Source organism: Argiope bruennichi, chromosome 4 (assembly GCF_947563725.1).
Source record: "Argiope bruennichi chromosome 4, qqArgBrue1.1, whole genome shotgun sequence".
NCBI classification, from domain to species: Eukaryota; Metazoa; Arthropoda; class Arachnida; order Araneae; family Araneidae; genus Argiope; species Argiope bruennichi.
In genome coordinates this window covers 93,031,036-93,052,107 of record NC_079154.1, presented here as the reverse complement: position 1 = coordinate 93,052,107, position 21,072 = coordinate 93,031,036, and the positions used below count along the sequence as shown (strand labels likewise).

Below are 21,072 nucleotides of genomic sequence, written 5' to 3'. Positions count from 1 at the left end.
AAATATCTAAAAAAAAAAAAAAGTGCAATCTACAAAGTAATGAAAATTTGAAGGGTAAATTAATAAGATGCAAAATTTCTGGAAAAGAAAATATTAAAATAGAATCTTTTTTTTTTTTTTTTTTTAGTTATTTGTGATTTTATATTATGTCAGACAAAGGAAAAAATCCAAGCATGCTTAATCCATTTACCAGTAAGCTGTTGTTTGATAAAAAGGTTATAGATCACTTCTAAACTAAGTATTAAAAATTTTAATAAATCCAAGATTCTATGCTTTTTTACAGTACAATAAAACATATGTGTTAAAAAAACTATATTGTCTAAATGAAATTTTTACAGATAGAACTTATAAAGCTTAATTTGAGATAGTTGTGTGTTTCATTCAATAAATAGCCATTTATAATACGAATTTAAATATAGTATCAGTAAAAGCACATACTCTTTCAATTATGGAGAAAACCTTTCCAGCCGCACCTCGAGCAAGTGCAAATGCTTCAAAATATGGGGCTGTTTGACCAATACCCATAGCTCCCAGCATAACATTGAAAAATACCTAAATATTTTAGGAAAAGACAAATATAAGTGGGTTATTGTACCAAATCTAATAATGAAATTGATATATATATATATAAATTCAGAAGAATGTTTAGACACAACTTTATAGTAAAGATACATATTGAAATTTAAATTCTTATAAACTTTTTCAACTAAGAGACAACAAGAGAAAAGTGAAAATAATGCTTACAATAATAAGGGTACTTGGTTTATATTCTGGCACTTCTTGATCTCTTCCTTCTACAATCAATTTTACACCATACCAGAAAGCTAAAGCATATCCAGCATAAATACAAAACCATATCAGTGCTGCACCAATGCTTGTCAACAAACCTCTTCGAACACCTTTCTTACTGGCAGGAATTAAGCGCTGGTTATACCTATGCAAAGAATTAAAAATCTTAAAAATGTCTGTTTTAGAAGAAAAAAAAATTTCAGTTGACATTTGAAAAAAAAAAAAAGCAGCTACAAGAAGTTAAACTAAACAGAAGAGCTAAATAATAAACCAATATTAATTCTTCCTACTTAATTTTAAAAATATAATAAAAATCTACACTGCATTGATATATCTATTAAAGGAAATTTCTAATAGCTTGAAAGTAAATAGTTAAATTTAGTTACGGTTTAAATTTAAAAAAAGCTATTTTTTTTAGTTTATAGAAAAGGAAAATTATAAAAAACATTTAATGAAACAAGCATATGTGAATACAAATGGGAATTCAAAATTTTCTAATTTTTAACAGACCTTTCAATTTCTTTTTCTTCTCCTCCAAAAGAGACTACAGTACGAATAGATGATAAAACTTCTTCTGCAACTGCACCAGCAGCACCATAGGCCTGAAGTTCTTCACCAGATACAGCGGCTTGAATCTAAATGTAATGAGCAGCATCATAAATAATAAAGGCTAATAATATATTTTTATAATTTCATACTAATAACCCAGACTTGATCTGAAATTAATAAATGAAAATTAGCAACTTTTAAAACTATTTAACAAAATTTCAATGAAAAAATAATTACAAACCTTTGATATAACACCCATAGCAATTGATAGTATTGGCATAATACACAAGCACACCAGTGTCAATTTCCAACCATAAAATAGAGCAGTACATATGCAGAGCACAGTTGCTGAAATGAAACTGATGCACATGGCAACTTTTTCTCCAATTCCATCTTGAATTCTAGATAAATCTCTGAAATAAAACAAATTACATTTATATAGGATGTTTTAAAATCTGAACTCTAGAACTAAAGGAACTTAGTTAAAGTTTGTAATGAAAATCTATGGAAAATTACTTATGTAAGCCATATGATTAAAATGATAGATTTTTGAAATAAACAGAAATTCAGAGAAAAAAAATTGAAACAAATTTTGAAAGAAAATTTTTCTAAACGTATACTTGAGAACTTATTATATACCTTTAAAATTATCGAACTAACAGGTTTTTTTCTCTTTTTTTTGTGCTTTTCTTAAAATATTCAATATATAATTTTATAAGTAACTTTCTTTTTCTGTTAAGATTTTATACAGTTCAAGGTAGGAAATGTTTGACAAATTTGAAAAAATATAGGAGTAAAATATTATCTCTAACACTAAGTTTTTACCATAATTTTATAGCATTCTAAAACACTGAATAGTAAATCTGTTGTTTTACAACAAAGAAATATCAAAAAGAATAATATAATTTGAAGCGTTCTTAAAAAAAATTATCATATATGATTTAAAAAAAAGACAATTCATAATCAATCTTGTTTTTAACGTATACATTAATAAACACTGAAAGACCACAATAAAATTTTCATATATCATAAAATCATAAATGATTTTTATAGTTCAAATTGACCATCCCATCTTCTCTTAAACTGTTCTATGTTTCTGGTAATAACTTGAGGTTAAAACACTACTTTATAGCTTGTTGAATATTTATGATGCAATAGATATACGTTATACTTGCAAGATAAAAAGTGAAATAAGTTTAAACATTGTATTTTAAAAATAAAAGAGTTGACAAGAGGAGGTCAAAATGCCAAGTTTAACATTGTAGTTTCAGAATGTAACTATCACAACAAGGAACTTAATATAATTCACTTTAAATATCCAAAATGATATTTTTTTATCAGTTCTTAGATATTTATACAAGATATAATATAGATATTAATAAGTATTGTTAGCGTCTTACAGCTCTTATGAAATATAATACTACAAACTAAAATTTAAATGAGGTATTTCTATTAAAAGAAGCACAAAAAGAATGACATTGAACTATTGAAAAGCTTAGTAAAATAAAGACTCCAGAATATTATAAATAAAAAAAAAATTAAGAAAAACCAATACTCTACAGCACATGAGAGAACAAGAATGAAAAAAATTCTTACCCAGTTAAACGACTTGCAAAGTCACCAGTCTGATTTGTATCAAACCAACCAATATCTTGTCTCAGGACGGATTTCATGAACATGCATCTTATTTTGAAGGCTTGATTGGCAGCAGCCATACTGAAGAAACTTACCATTATATAGTTGAAGCAAAAAACTATGCATCCTATAATGCATATGTATAAGCATAGATTTGCAACATCCTGCAGAAAGGCTTCATTGGAAAAACTAAAAACAAATATATTAATGTAAAATACAGTCTTAACATTCATTTCAAAGAAAGAACATACAGTAAACATGCAAGATATCATTATAAAAAGGTTCTTGTTACCTTGATGTATCATTTCCATCAGATTGTGGGAGGCTAAGAGCTGAGAGATTATGATGTATCCTATGATGATCAACAAAATTATCAAGAATACCTCCAAAGAGGACCATGATAGTTGGCATTGCAGCACCAGAAGTGATGGCAATAATGCATGCAATAATCATGAGAACTTTATCAACATTACTTGAATACCTAAACTGAAATAGAATGAAAAATAAAAAGTTTTACTAAAATTTTCATATATTACAAAAAAAAAATTTCCTTTTTCATGACAAAAAATTTTAATTTTAGTAATGTATGTGATTTCTTCTGAAAAATAATTTGAATTCTTACAATAAATAAGTCTAACACAGAAATAATAAATAGCTAATGAAAGCAATATTTGATAATTTTTTTTTCTTACAATATATAACTTTTTTTCATTTATAAATTCTAACCAAGTATAAGATATCTTTTTAATTTAAAATTCTCCATTTAATAAAGGAGATGGGATTTTTAACAGTTCAAAATAATTTATGAAATCAACAATAAAACTTTTTTAAAATGTTATATGAATAAAAAAATATATGTATGTGAATAAATAAATATCAAGCCAATAGTTGATCAGTGTGCTATGTACAGTCCTTAGAATATTTATAAAATAAGTTTTGTATTATTAAAAATTGAAAATCAACCAGTGATTACAAAATACTTGGGAAAAAAATTGAAAAATTCATAAAAGTTTTTGAAAAATCATAATTTTATCTTAACAGAAGAAATACAACTAATTGTTTTGTAAATAACACATATTTTAAAATATTTCTATAAAACCAATAACATTAACAATCCACGGTTGGCTCCTTTCAATTCAATACAAAATAAAAAAGATATTTAAATATATATATTAAATCTTATTTTTAAAAAAAAAAGTTTAAATGAAAGTATCTGATTAAAAAAGCAAACTCAAAAATCAATTTCTATCATGTAATATCAAAATTCTTCCAAGCAGTATTTATCTCTAAAAATACGTATCAAGATAACAAGAATAGAATTAAACTATAATGAACAGAAACAAAATTCTCCACACTTCAGCAAAAGGTTGAATGCATAAACTAGATAATAACGTGCATCAATAAGAAGGAAAATATTTTTTTTAGATTCTTTAAAATTCATTTCTTTGTGAAACATTTCTTAGCCAATTAAGTTAACTTCAATTTTTCTTTCATTGATATATATATATATATATATATTTCATTGATTGATATAACAAATATATATATATATATATATATATATATATATATATATATATATATATATATTTCATTGATTGATATAACAAATATATATATATATTAATTGAATTTTATGAAGATAACAATAATTCAAATGATTAAAACTTACAAGTGAAATAAATGAGACTGATGGAATTGTATCTTTAAAGGGATCATCTTCATCTTTTTCTTTCTTCCTAGAAAAGCAAGTTTAAACTTTAATTAAACATTTGCTATTATATTTAAAAGAACTAAACTATTAAAACATTATGTAAAAAGAATGCAGCATATTTATTTCAAAAATAAGTTTAATTAGTATTAAAGTTATTGACAAGCATATAGGATATGAATGACACATTCAGTCATATTTACAACCAAAAATACCTAAAATTAATTATGGAAGATATCTTATCAAAACTCTTGATTTTAAAAAAAAATCTGTACGTAACTTAAAACCTTCTTCATATATATTATAAAAGAAGCAAAAATATTAAAATGCAGTATTACATCAAAAATAAGGAAAATAATTTAAAAATTACTTTTCAGAACCCTTTTTGTCAGGTGGCAACCCATTTGAATTTCCATTCTTTAAGCTCTTACTGTTATTAAATTTGTTATCCATAAATGGCAAACCAGATTCTTTCAGATTTATTTCAATGTAAGGAGTAGCTGGAGGTGACAAATAACTTTCAATATATGCACTTCTGTCATGTTGATCATTAATCCTAATAAAAATAAATAAATAACATAATCAGAGTCAATTGATAAAAAAAATGTAGAAAACTGATTTTAAAGACGTGTTTATTATTTAATAATAAACATGTCAGCTTCTTTTTTGTTGCTGTTGTTGTTACTGATCCTTATATCAATAGAAGAAGGGGGCACTTTTTTTAATTCATATTTTTTTAAAAAAAATAAGACAGTAAGAAATCAAATGAAATTTTTATCATTTTTGAGAGAAAATATTAAGTCATCATCAGAATCCTCAAAAAGTAAAAGCAAAATTATAAATTGCTAAATATCAAAATTTTATGAAGGCATAATAATTAATCTTTACACATGAGAGATTCTAAAAACAAAAAATAAAAACATTATAATGCTAGTATGATTAATAATAAAATAATATTAAATATTAAGGAGAAGTTCTTGAATATAAAACTGTGCAATTAAACTATAAATCTTGTATATTTTAAAGAACCATTTAATAATTAGAAATTAATAATGGCAATTATTTTAAACATATTTCTTTTGTTTAAAAAATAGACATTATATTTCATAAAATATCTCACCTAATATTTGGTACTTCTAGGCGGTTTGAAACAGATGACTCATTTATTCTAGGAACATATGGTATTTCACCATCTTCATATGCTTCATTAACATGCTGTTCTTTTGTTCCATATTGACTGTTTTCGTCTAGTGATTTGTACCCAAGAAGACTAGATACTGGATTAAGCTGAGTACTTTCATCAGCCATCTTCCGCTCTGCAAAAAATTTATCAGTAAGATTAACATGCAAAAATCATCAAAAAATTAATGTTATTAACAGGCGACCTTTAAAAAATGTATGATATTCCCGTTGTATAATTAATTCCTTGGACTATTTGTTTGATTTATTTTTCACAGATTATGAACACACAAATTTTTTTATTGGTTCCGTGCATTATTTTTGCATAATATTTATGTATTAAAAATATTCAATAATGATACAAATATTATCTATCATTAACAGAAAACCATATAATTTTCATTAACAATACATAAAATAACAAACTATGAGAACTTACTTGAATAAAGCTAGGTATATTCATGGTGAATTTAAAATCGGACTTCGCCTCTATTTCTTTAATTGGTTTTAAAAATAAGGTAAGAGCCATTATGCCCCAAATTGCAATTTAAAATCATAAAAATATGAAGGAAAACAACATTTTTGCCCAGACGACCTTCTAAACACATTCAAAAAATGAAACAAATGTATCAAAACAATGATGATGCCATCTTTCATCAAGCATTCCTCAAAATAAAATTAAATTTAACCCATTGTTCACGAATTTTATCAAGATACATTTAAATATTCTTCCTTCATATTATTTTTTGAAAAAAATTATTATTATATCAAAAATTTATATGAAATGAAATGTGGCCAATTTTCTTTGTGGTTCTCAAGAGCCAATCTTTTAAAAATACACAAAAAACCGATTAGCTTTTAATGGCACCACTGTGAGTAACCTCACCGCACTCCACTGTGAAAGCGGTGCGGCTTCTGGTGAGAAGAGAAAAGAAATTAACATTAAAACCAAGTGAGCAGAACAAAATCAAACCAAATAGGGTCTTGAATTTATATACAAGATCGTGAATTTCCTTAGTTCAAAGAAAATGAGCTTTAGAGTTGTGATTTAATATTCACAAAATTATGTTTAAAGCACTTAAATATGTAAATATTTAAAGATTGGATATCATCTGCAAATTTCATCATTGGAGCGACTTGCATAGTATAAAAATCGGTCAAAATGATATACAGAACAGACAGTTGAGCAGTCCAGAGACACTAAATTTGCATGCGTTGATTTCTTGGTTAATAGGTGGTGTCTAAGAAAAAGGCTTTTAAAATTTTAAATAAATTCAAAATTAGTTGGAATATTAATATTGACAGTATTTCAACATAAAAGTGTTTTTAGACCATATAGAAGTAAAATAAATTCTGATATCAATATTAATCTCGTGCCTTTTTCTTTTTAATGATTTAATGATTTTTTAAACGTTTTCTAATATAATTTATAGTACTCTTCTTTTTTTTTTGTAGCATTTACACATTTTTATATTAAAATAATTTAGAGAAGACGAATAAAGCCTAAGACAAAGTCAAGATGCGATAAGAAGTTTGGATCTGCTTTAAATTTTCTTTGAAAAAATCACTACATGACGATATTTAAAGGAGAGGCATGGAAAAAAATATCGTAATTGAAAACTTTACTATGAAAAGAAAAGAAGGTTGGTTTATTCAGTTTCAATTTATTATACCTCCCCCCCCCCCAAGAAAGTTTGCATTTGCAAATTCTCCTGTAGTGGTAGAGCAAATTCTCCTGTAGTGGTATAAAACTGTAATCTCTACCGAGATTACAGTTTTATAAACACATATAAATAAATTATTACATTTATTATAACATAATTTTTTTTATTTTATGGAAAACGGATACATTTTTGATATTTGATAGAACTTCAACTTTATTTTTAAGAAGCCTCTTTATGGAAGCGTTTTTTAATTATTTAAATAAATATACAGCAACAGATGGGAGGGGGATAAAGTTCTGTAGAGGCCGTTGATGGCTGTACAAATAATAATGAAGAATAACTAATAAATTGCGGTGTAGCTAATGAAAATGATGCTAAGAATTGCGGTATGGCTATAACATGTGGTTTATTGGACTATGAGAAGGAGCATGGAATCATCCCGCATTCAACTGTATAGCAACACGTTTGAAGTTCAAATCTAGTTCTATCGGATCATGACCCACGCAGTTACAAAAAGGAGCAACCCTAGAATGGGAGCTCGCCACCTTGCGTATTGGTAGCAAAGTATTTAACAAGTTTTCTTGCAAAATTGTCACTTTTATCTTCGGTTTTTTTTTTTTTTTTTGCTTGATGGTGTATACTATTTTGTATGTGCATAAGACCAATTGAAGGCCCGTTTACTTATAATATTCATTAATATTAATGACAGCTTTCTGAGACTGTCAATTTCATTAAGCTTTTTAGATTTAATGGTTATAATATTTTTCAATCATTTATACTGCTTTCGTTAAATTTGCAAGGTTCTGCTGTTAAAATTTTTAAATATTTGGAAAGACATATTCTTTTTTTTTAAAAAAAATAATAATTATATCTTTTGAGATAATTGTTAGCATTGATAATTTTATTTTGATCTCATGTAAATATCCCTGTTCTTTGAATTTACTATTAAAAATACTCTTTCCGCGAAAAACTAAATATTTCTTTATTTTTTGAGCATTTGCATTCATATACCAAGATAAATTAATGTGTTAATTTTGCTAATTAATCTAAATGTGTTAATCTTGCAATTATATAGCGCAAAATGAAGAAATGTGAAATGTATTCTAAATTTTATAAACTTAGGATCGTTTCATAATTCAGAATTAATTATTATTCCTCAATCGGAAATATTTTATTCAAATAGACAGCAACTTATATTTGACACATGACAATTTATTTCTCTCTGTATTATTGGAGTTAATTGAATATTTTTCTATGTTTTATGATCCTTATAAAGAGCTACATAAAGCACAATATATTGTATTAAAATGCCTTATTTTATAATTAAATACACTTTTCTTTCTTATTTAAAAGAAATTTTGTCGATTCCGAATAACGTGCTAAGTAAAAACTTTTTATAAATTATATTTTGCTGACATAATAAAATTTCTTCCTTGACTTAGATATTTATAAGAAGCAAAAATTTCAGATTTTTAAGGGAATGCAATTTGTAATTTTTCAACTATATATTGTATAAAAAAAGTTCTCATAATTCTAAGAAATCGAAGGTAGGCAAGATGTTTGAGCAATGTTTGGCAAATGCATTGAAATTCGCGAGATGTTATATTCATTTAAACCAGTGACAAAACTTAGATTCTTTTAGGCTAGTGTGACAAAATTAAAAAATTGAAAAAAAAAAAAAATTTAAATAATTTTTGTCATGAAATTATTGCTCTGCTAAGTGAGGTAGTTCAAATATAAAATATTTAATTTTATGAAAAGGAATTTTCTGTAATTGCCAATTATAGGGCTGCATCAGCGGTAGGTTACGGTTATGCAACAAAATCCTGCACTTGATAATTAATACTAGCACATTAAATTGAAGATTCAAAGCGATTAAGAAATCGTATGCTTTGTTGTTTGAATTCAAATAATAGAAAAATTAAAAAATAAGTATTCTATATATATAAAAGAAGCAGTAGAATTAAAAAAAATAATTATAAGACCTGCAGGTCACAAAAGTGCGAGTACTAATTTGTGGGGAAGAAACTTTTACAAGTGCACCCTGATATAACGAGTTAAGAGAAAATTAACTAGCGGCAGTGGTCTTCTCGAAACTTTCTCGTATTCTCTCTAGCACAAGTGTTTATCTTTTCCTCTCCCGACATAAGATTTTGGATTGGGAGAAATGCTGTAAATTTTTATTTTTAGAGTCCAGGAAATAAGCATTTTATAGAGTACTAGTGTAGTGTAGTACAAAAAACTAATATGCATTTGGGTGTCTTTTTTTCCGACAGACAGAAAATAAAATTTAACAAGAACTACAGTAGTAATCAAACGATCACATATCAAATCGAATTATCAGTTTATACATATGCGAAATACAAACTGACAGACGATCAACCCTTCGATTCCCCGATTTTGTTCCAAATTTGATATGGATCTGCACTTTAAATTCTAAACCTGTGTACAAATTTTATTTATACATTTTTCATGTTTATAGTAGTTGTCGTTTTCAAGTGTAGTTGCAAAACTTGTGAACAGACAGATTTCCGCGAAACGTATTTCATTCAAAAGCTGAATATAAATCTATAAACTTGGTGTTAAGACCATGTACCATATCTTTCATTTCTAATTTGCAGTATTTTTGAATTATCATGTTATTACAGAAAAGCAGGCTGACTATAAATATGTTTTTTCGAACTTCATCAAAATATATAAAAATACGAATTATCTAATGATTATATTTTTCTTCATATAGAGAAAAAAAAATGCATAAACAAATATAACAAAAATCAATCAGAATCATTGTGTAATAATATTTCATAGTAAATAAGGGAACTGGTATTTATCAGTATTACACATATGTAATAAAAAGGATAGTTTTAAATTTTATTATTGCATTTTTGGAAAATGCTTAATTAAGCAACAACTTATTTAAACAGAAACAGGTGCAGCTGACAGGAAACCGGTAGGAATTTTGGAGGATTCTTAAAGTTTTAAAAATTGTTCTGAAAGCCATTATTAAACGAATCCGAAGCACTGCAACTGTATTCATAAAATTCACCTAAAACTGAACATACACATCTACATATTTGTACATTGTATTTATGCATACACTTTAAATATTTATTATATATAAATGTGGAAACGAATAAATAAAATAAAAGCTAAAATGGATCTGAAGAATGATTTAAGGTATCCGACTGCGTTAAAAACACTGGTTATCGACCACATTGGCGAATTCTTTTTTTATTATTATTTCTTGTAGTTCGGGCTTTCCTCTTTCCAAAATATTTTTTTCTAGGAAAAGGAAGGCCTAACCTATCCATCCAGGAGAATTTTAAAAATTTTTTTATCTAAAATTTTTCTTTAACATCAATTTTCTCAAATTTTTATTTTTATAAAAATTATCCACCAATTATTAAATTATTATTATAAAATTAGTATTATTATTGAATTATTATTAATTATTATTATTAATAATCAATTAAATAACATTATTAATTAATTAATTAATATTAAATTATTATTACTTAATATCATTATTATTAATTAAATAACATTATTAATTAATTAATTACTTATTATTAAATTATTATTACTTAATATTATTATTATTAAATAACATTATTAATTAATTTATTATTATTAATTACTTATTATTAAATTATTATTATAATTAACATGATATCTCAAAAACTAATAGAGGTATTCACATAAAAATTTCAGCGTGTGTTTTAAATACTGTGGGCAACCAAAAGTTTTATTGTTGGTGAATACTTTTTCATTTATAGGTGTTTTTAGAAAAATTAAGTTGTAAATTTATGGAAAAAATGTATATATACGTATATTTTTACCCTAACTTCTTTGCATCTGAAAATGTTTCTTAGATTTTGGTTCATTTCATTCATTATTATATTCTATAACTTGTGTACAAAGAAACATAGGATTGCTGCATTACAATTTTGTGCAGAGTGTTAACCGTTTTGGTTAAATTTCATTAAAATTTACTGCAAATTTTCCTATTTCTCAAAATATATTTTATTTCCAAATAATTTTTTTGTATTTATAGTGTTTATAATTGACAATATATCTAAAAACCATAAATAGTTTTTAAAACATCCAATTTTTCAAAAATATTCCTTCGAACGTAGTCAGTTACCTCGTAAATCTTTATAAACATTGATGAATTTTTGCATTTTTATTACAACAAAAGTATCTTAACATTTTAATTCAGTTATTTTTTTTAAAACAAACGTGCGTTACGTTTATTATTATTGTTACAAGCTTTCCGAATTTGCAATCACTATCTAGCAGATGTAATAAAAAAAATTAATTTGAATAATATGTAGATAGTAGATATTATCATACGTTTTAACAATCACCACGGGATTATTAAAACGCTGCTTCAATAATACTAATTCGATGCACCATGAAGCTATTTGGAGTTGACTCTATAACTTTGAGCCGGAGATGACGAGGTCAGTATCTGAAAAACAAACTTCATCTGCAACTTCCGTATCATGCCAGCGAAAGGGCCTTTGACCTTCGAACTTAGATTTGATATACAGCAGGCCCAGATATACGACGGATCTCCGGTGAAATCGAGTTAAGAAGATGAGATTCTTCGATGTTGAAGTAACTTTATCGTCAAGCCACCGTTGCCTAATTTTACATATTGTTAAATGCATAAAGAAAAGCATTAATTCGTATTAAAAATTTAAACATATCTAATTTAAGCAAAATTAGATTGCTATGAATTTTTCTTCTTATTAGAAGGAGAAAAGTTTGTAGAAACATTTAATTCTTTATTTTAAGAATTCTGTTTTTAGAAAATTTGCATAAAGACATTTTAAAATCATTTTCATAAATTTTATGTAGTTACTTTCCGGAATCAATTAGTTGATTTTCTTTTTTAATACTGAACAGCGCTTGATCATGAAATCGTCAATCAATCATTCGAAATGTTGGATTGTTTATTTCGGCAAGTTTATCAAAAAATCAAAAGCACAATTACAAGAAAAAAAGATAACATTTTACTTTTCATTGATATAAATTTGAAAAATTGAAATTATGATTCATGATGAATTTTAACTATAACTAAAATGTGAGCTAATGAATATTTGTTATAATCTATTTGATAATAGATTAAATAATTGTTATAATCTATCTTAAATATTTGTTATAATCTATTGGTAACATCTGAATTTAAAACAATTTCGATCTAAGTATCTTAATATAGATCAGATAATTGTAGCACTCCATTTAGATTATATAATTATAAAAGCTGTAGAAATTGGTCCAAGCGTAGCTTGTACATAGAATAATACTAATATAAGATAACTAATAAAGATAATACTAATAACGAATAATAATCGAATAATACGTACATCTAAATATTAAGCTATAAATCAATCACGGTGTTGTAATTTGGTACAAAAATGAATTTATAAACATCTCAAGTGTCCCATTAACTATCAGTTGAATCAATATGGTAGTACCTTCCCAAAACAGATATTATCTAATTAGATAATAGAAAAAAATCACACATTTAAGGGGTTAATATATCATTTGATTTATCCTATAGTTATTTTGGAAAGTAGATGCTATGAGTGTGAAGTGACGATCGTGTCTTAAATTCATCACGCAAGCTTTGCTGATTTCTCCATCTTAATTCATCTTAATTATTTGTTCTTGTGCCAATAGGTTATAATTTTTAAACAATAATACCTGAAGATTAGAAAAGTGATGTAAAAAAATTGCTTTCATTTAGAAGAGAAGGCAAAATTATTTACATTTAAAATTCGAAGTATAAATACTGAAAATTTGATATGCGAAAGATTCGAAAGTATTAGAAATTGAAAGAAGTCAGAAAAATTGTTTCATTACAATAATAAAATAATATCGCAAGCTTTCAATATTCATCAAATGCAAAGTTTCGTTTCTAATTTCTTTAAGAAAGTAAATGTATTTAGCTCACATTACTTGAATTAATTTTCATTTTACCTTAGAAAGATCATAACTGGATAGTTTGTTTTTCTCTGTTAATCCTTCTACTATCTAATAAAATTTTATCTTCAGAAATTACGAAGAGTCTTTCATCTTAACATTCTTTTTCCTTCATATACAAAAACAATGTAGTCGCTTGTTTATCGTTTTCATATTTGAAGTAACAAAATGCGCTTTTAACTTTCCAACCTTATAATATTGTTTCATCTATGAAAAAAAAATTCTGAGAATGATTGAAGGCAAAGATTTTGTTGTGTTGAAGATTTCAGAAATATTGCATTTCGCAAGACACATTCTAATAAAAAAAAAAGATGTTTATAAAGATGGATAAAAAATTAAAGAAACTTTGTCTTATAATTCTTAGAAAATTACCGTAATTACCAAAGTTCTGTCGGAAAAAAAAATCTAAACAAAGGTTCTGTGAACTTGGACAATGCCCTTGTGAAAAGCCGGATGTTGACAAAAGAAAAACGGTAATTTACAAATCTATCTAGAAGGACATCATTTGTGGTCAAAAAGAAGATGTGATATAAGCAAGGGCAATGAGCATGATATATGTTTGTAGTAAAAATATTAGTATTTATTGATGACACTTGTATTTCAAGTTTCCTTCTATAAAAAATAATAAATGAACATTCTACACAAATGCTTATTGAATACAAGTATACGATAAGCTATGACATTTTGAAAGTTTTCTAAGAATACATGATAATTTGCCATAATTGTCTTTAAAGTAAATTTTAAAGGCAATGTAAGCACAGATTTGCTAACGTATTTTCTAGAAGTTTTAAAACAGTTTTTTAGATCATTAAAAAATATCAATGGTGAGACATATAATGAATATTATGAAAATAAATAAACATTTTTAGAATTTAAAATAATCAATAAATCATATATAAAAGCGTTGCTTATTGTTTATTTAGTATTTAAAACTGATTTTATTATTTTCTGTTTTGAAGGTAAAAAATAAAAATGATTTCATTGAACATATGGACTGAAAAATTTAAAAGATAGAAATTAATTCTTTTTTTTTTTTTGTAGATAGATTGTTTATTAAATAAGAATTAAAATCAATACACAAGCAAGTAAGAAAGTTTAATTGAATTGCGATATTTGTATATCGCAAACAGAAACAAAATTTTAAACATGTAACCAGTAACACTTTAAATAATATAATTATCTCTACGTTTAATTATTTTTAACACTTGATCCTATTTTTTTCTAAACATTTTGTAAACAAAAATTTTTTAAGTTAATATAACTCCGCAAAGAGCATGAATTGCTACAAGCTTTATGATTAATGACTTTTAGGAATCTTATCTTATAACTTGAAAAGTTATAAAAAATTAATTTGTAATTTCCGCCATAAAACTTTCTTATGCGAAATTGTTAATAATTAATAACAATGGATTTATCTCAATTTAATTCAACGTTACTATAAAATGCATATAATTTGTGTAAAAAAGTTTCCAAAACTCTGAAAAAGGACTAGAACAAAATTTAATACGATATAAAATTTATTTATAATATCAAATTAAACATAGTTGGTTCTATTTATACCAGAAAAATATCTCGCACGTAGAACAAACTTATCTTGCCATTCATTTACGACAGTGTTTATTATGTCTTTAATTGTTAATAGATAATTCATACTTTAAAGAAAACTTCTTGAATCATTTTAATTGCGATAACTGCACAATGTCCTGAATCAATCTGAGTAACCAAAAACCAGCGCATTTTAAATAAACTTTAAAAATAACCCACGCGCATTTATTATATTAAATAATGAATATAAACCTAATTTGCAGCTAATTAACCAAACCTGGTTATGGAATGACCTGGTTTTGCACACAAAAATTTAAATAATTATACAAATAAATAAATAAAGCTAACAGACATAATGCTTTTCAGAATTTGCATCGGTCAACAAAATAATAACAATAATAACTGTATTAAATAATGAATGATATTGACTTATTTTTTCCGCTAATGTTTGTAAACGGAAAGGAAAAAGATCTTAGAAAGCTATAAACATTTATGATGCCTATAGTATTCTTATTCAAAATTCATTTACACGCAAAATTTAAAACAAATAAATAAATGTATTCAAAAACATAGAAAGAAGACTTGCCGTTATTAGTTTCAAGCTTTTGATATGCAAGATACTGATAATTCCAACAATGAAGTCTTGAAATTTCTCACTACACGAAGTTAAGAATATTTAAATCTTGAACATCTGCTCCACAACAAGGCGAAAACACATCTGTTAAGTCCAAGCGAAATTTAGAATGAAGCGATTGACTACAGGTAGTTGCACGGAATGAGAGCTTCATTGTAGTAAGATCTGTTACATCTCCGGAAAGACCGTTTATTCCTCTATAGAAAAAGCTGAAATTCAGGGAACCTCAATCGGAAGGAAAAACGTTTATATGACGCAATCGTCTATCAAGGTTATTAACAGCACGTCATTGGACAAAGATCGCCGTGGATGGAATTTTAAAAGGTAAGTAGCAGAATTTAGGAAGTGGTTTATATTTTGATAGGATAATGCTCCATTTTTAGAAGATGAGTACAGGATTATTTTCCCAAATAATTGTCATAACTGATTTCCTTACACAACTATTTTAAAAATGAATGAATCAGCAACTGTTTATGTAATTTTCTGTCATCGATACTTTGACAAGGTATCATTAAACTCGAAATGACACTCGATTCACGCAAAAAGCTTTTAATGGTTTCACACCTTTCTCGGACACTTTTTAAGTGAGCTGAATTTAAAGTTGGGAAATTCCCAATGAAATAATGGAAGAAATGCGAGCAACATTTTAGACAATGGGTTAAAGAATCTCAATCTATGGAAACAACCTTCAAATTTTTTTGAAATTTTATCATTGAAGGAAATAGTATGATTGCAGTTTTATTTCAATATTTCATGAAATTTCGTGAACAATAGTACCTGAGAGTTAATTTTTGAGTAAGCATTAAGCGTATCTTTTTTCTTTTTTTCATTATTTTCTCAAGTGTCGAAAATCTAGGTAAAATCGATTTTTTTTATAGTTTAATAAAATTTCTTTTTTTTTTCACAAATCGATAAATTAAAAAAATAGTATCTATTATTTAAAAATGCATAGTAGTAAGAAAAGAATTTCCAAAGAATTTTGTGAAGATTTTATAAGAAATTAGCAGAAAAATTAATACTAAAAATTAATAATAATAAAATTAATTAATATTAAAAAAATTATGGATTTTTTTTTTATTTCTTGCAAAATGAATCTAATATTGTTTACAACAATGAAAATGTACTGAGATGAAGGCTGAAGAAATCGTGACTTTGACGACAAAAGTTAAAGTTGTTTTACAAAATTAAACAAGTATGTCTTTAATTCACTCCTTCCATCTTTTCTTTTTTATATAAATAAAATGAATTATAGTATTACTCCGTTTTCAAATTTTTCACGAGACCAAAGAGATGGTAATGTTAATAGCAGGGATCGAAGTGGAGAATAGGAAATAGCAGGACTCATTTGCATTGCTAAAAGTATTTTAGAAATCTGAGGGGAATCTATAGCAAGTATTATAAATGACGGAAAATTTTGAAGAAATAAATATTTGTAAATACAAGGTAATCTCTAAATCTTGCAAGGAATGTAAAAAAAAATTTTTTTTTAAAAATTCTTACTTATATACAAACGTTTAATAAATATAATTAATTCGATATATTGTAAACCATACGAACACAAAAAAAACTCATGATAAATTGCACGCTTCCACAAAAATGAACTACATGACAAATAAATAGTTAATTTTTTTGGTACTGACTTGTTTATATTCTGTGAATTATTTCACAAACAAACCCATGTCTTTAGTCAATTAGAAATACAACAAGAGAACACGCGCATGCATAAAATTTAACATATATTACAATTGTTCACTTTCAGCCACGGAAATTCGCCAGCTGATGAAAAAACAAGCTTTTTAATTAATTACGTTTAAGAATATTTATTTGATAATAGTTGGGTTACAGAGCATAAATGCGTTACATATACGAATCGCACCATAGCATTACAGAGCTCTTGAACTTTTACTTTTGCTTGTACTTTTTAAAATCTTTTTTTATATAAATTGCAAACATTTCTAAAATGTAATAAACTTTATAAAAAAATCACTAAATCCATATGCACATGTGACATGAATTAGTTGGTTGACTGAGAATATGTCTGCTAATGAAAAAGTAATAACGCAGAAATTAAAATTCTTTAACATTAAGAGTTAAAATAGAACATTTCATTTTATTAATACTTCCAGTATATTAATATTAAGTTTAATTTCATGTCAATTACATGCTTCTTAGAATTTTGAACATGTCTCTTTAACAGAAATTGAGAATTTTACCATGATCAATATATTATTTCAAAAAGATTCAGTGTCATTTAAAAGAAGTAGATACACCTGTTGCATAAATTTTGAAACAATAATGCGCAACAGTAAATATTCTCGTGAACAAAAATACAACAATCTCGTGTATTTTATTTCAAACAGAAAATCATCACCTGCTACAGCTTTATAGCTATATTTAAAACCGAGTGAAATGTGCACAAGGCAATAAAATATCTATATATAATCCTTGAAGTTATAATTTCTTTTTACGGCATTTTCACAGCTAACTTCCTATCGAACAGATGTTATCTTATACCCCATGAATCATAATAATAATTTTATGAAAAAGAAATATAGGATAAATTTCATTTCCAAATTTTTACTGAATTTATACTGAAGGAAAAAAAGGTACTTCTTGAGTTAAACAGACATTCTTAATCACTCTGTACCACATTAATTGTGCGAGGGCATTTGGCATTCCAAAATTGATCGCCGTGGTGGAGATTCTTGAGAATTTAAATTTGATCTTACAAATTTTTGATTTATACTGAAGCAAAAAGGTACTTCTCGAGTTAAGCCAGACAATCACGATCACTCTATGCCAAGTTAATAGAGCGAAGGCATTTGGCATTTCAAAATTGATCGCCATGGCGGATCAATTTTGGATCAATGGTGGATCATTCCTTGCATGTTCTTCAGAATTTACTAGGCAGGGAGTAGATATTGAGAATGAACGCAGGTAAAGAGGAGAAAATTTGTGTATGTGTGGAGACTTGTGGTGGACACTTGCAAAGTGTTCACCGAAGGTTTGAAGTGAAACTGGCGTTGAGTGTTCTTGAATGATCGAACTAAAAAGCGATCTAAAAACTGGAATAGCGTGGAATGTCCCATTCCACTAACAGAGAATGGATAGATTGTGAAAAATTGGTTTTTCATATCATGTATCTATATAAAACCGATTTTTGCCAAGACTCATAGAGCTTAATATGGCTCTTGTGCCGTTGAACTTCTACAATCAATCAAGAATTCTTGCAATTCCGAATTTTAATACGTTATTGCATTAATCAAGAAGGTATTCTAGAAATTCTTCAGATGTAGCTGATATGAAAAAAGGAAAGAAAAGTGATGAACTAACTTATTCAAAATTATTAAAAATAGCAAAATACGAGAAAAAAAATACTGCCTTTCAGAAAGTAACTTTATTTTCATAAATCGAATCAAAATATTATCCAGTTGTGTCGATGTTAATAAATAGTTTGAAGAATTTATCAAATTAATTCTTGAACCACATCTTCTTCATCTGAAAATAATTGCGAATTTGAATTAATCAAAAAATAATTGTAAGAATTCCATAAAACATTCAATAATTTCAAATTCCACCAATTTTACTGACAGAATTGGAGACTGGCAGTTAATCGAATGAGAGGATAATTATTATTTGAAAAGTAGAATCTGCTTGGAAATTAAGATTATACGGAAAAACTCTTCTTTTTTGATAAAGGCGTGGTGCTAAGTATCAAAGTACGGTATCAGCAGGTGGAAAGCAGCTTTAATCGACAAAGCCAGACTGAGTTTTGAAAATTCTAGAAATACAGTCACCCTTGGGAGACGTAAGGACAACCACATTCTTTGCATGTTCATTAATAAAATGTTTCTTTATCGTTCATGAAACTTCAGTTAAAAGACCTGTATTAATTTTTATTGCAAAGCAGTGGTTTGGAATAATTCTATCGTGATTTTTCAACGATTCATGTCAAATTTAAACTACGCGTATGTTTATTGTCGTAAAGGTTAAAAAGTTCTCAGCTTCTTATTTTCATCACTGAATTATCATCAAAGATGTAAACATGGTGTAAGAAAATTCAGATGCTAGTCTTTAACTGCACTGTCGTTATATGTTTTCCTGTGTTTTATTATTTCACTATGCAATAAAAAAACAGAAGAGTAGTAAAAATACAAATTCAACATATAGGCATTTGATAATGTAAAGAAAACTAGATTGTGAATAATTTTCTTATAAGATTATATAAGTTAGGCAAAAGAAAAATTGTTAACAAAAAGAAAGCCTTCTTTTCATGAAGAAGTCCAATATGAAAATCCCACATGTTAAAAGGTATCATAAAATATTATTCGAAATAATATGGTAATGTGTAATAATACACATTAATACAACGAGCATTGCATGATATTATATAACAGGGTACAAATTCATAAGCAATATTTATGTTATATTTAAATTTTTTGTATTATTTTTTATTATACTGTATTATATTTTTAATGTTCTATAAATTGCAAGCATTGTATGATATTATATAACATACACTTTTATATGCAATATTTATGTACTGTTTACATTTTCTATATTATCTGTTTTACTATGTTGCATTATATTTTTATCGTAGCATAAATGTTGAACCTATAAATTGCCAACTAATATATGTAAAAATAAATATTAATAAGGGATGAAATTGTTCTGGATTAGTCCATTTTTAACAATTTTATTTTTCTTTTTTTTTCTCAGCCTATACAATCGCAAATATCTTTTATTATTCTTTTTGCATGTTATTAGCAATAATAAATGAAATAAATATTAACGCGTTATCATTTTTAATGGATAAGATTAATGATTATTAATGGATTTGATTTCCACCAAGGTCCAACATTTTAAAGTGACAAGAATTTAAAAATGCATAAATTTCATCTAGGCATTACATAGCACAAAATGCATACAATTTTATGAAAGTGTACACTCTTTTCTTTACGTCCACTCACATTCTTTTTTTTTTCAAATTTAACTCCCAAATAACTGCAAATAAATTCCTTTTCAATTTATCTTTTTAAGATGCTACTTAAAATTATTACTGGAATCTACAAACGGAAAAAATTACAGAACAGCGAATAGTTAGAATGTCCTTTAAACAAAAAGGAAATTCTGAAGTAAAAAAAAAAGGTTTGAAATGAAATATTTATTTTTGCAATTTCGGTTTTTCAACAAAGCATTAATTTACCACGAAAATATGACATATATATATATATATATATATATATATATATATATATATATATATATATATATATATATATATAGGAAAGTTATCTAGCTTTGTATGTTTGTAAGTGTAAGCTTATGTTTCAGTCACAGTTAGGAAATTCGAAAAAAAAAAAGTATGGAAATTA

At 26.1% G+C, this 21,072-nt stretch overlaps 1 protein-coding gene across 4 annotated transcripts in view; it reads right to left on the bottom strand.

The window, feature by feature from the left end:
• LOC129966693 (ATP-dependent translocase ABCB1-like) overlaps positions 1 to 21,072 on the bottom strand; it is a 90,770-nt gene that overhangs the window by 17,947 nt on the left and 51,751 nt on the right. For 2 of the 4 annotated variants that reach the window (XM_056081210.1, XM_056081211.1), the window contains 9 exons: positions 5,805 to 6,000; positions 5,055 to 5,240; positions 4,646 to 4,712; positions 3,266 to 3,459; positions 2,935 to 3,162; positions 1,580 to 1,751; positions 1,300 to 1,424; positions 745 to 934; positions 439 to 552 (listed from right to left, as the gene is read on the bottom strand). In XM_056081210.1, the coding sequence (XP_055937185.1) occupies positions 439 to 552; positions 745 to 934; positions 1,300 to 1,424; positions 1,580 to 1,751; positions 2,935 to 3,162; positions 3,266 to 3,459; positions 4,646 to 4,712; positions 5,055 to 5,240; positions 5,805 to 6,000 (1,472 nt within the window). Of the gene's footprint in view, positions 1 to 438; positions 553 to 744; positions 935 to 1,299; positions 1,425 to 1,579; positions 1,752 to 2,934; positions 3,163 to 3,265; positions 3,460 to 4,645; positions 4,713 to 5,054; positions 5,241 to 5,804; positions 6,001 to 6,302; positions 6,457 to 15,649; positions 15,843 to 21,072 lie in introns of those variants that run through there. The other 2 variants (XM_056081213.1, XM_056081212.1) reach the window with 2 other exon arrangements.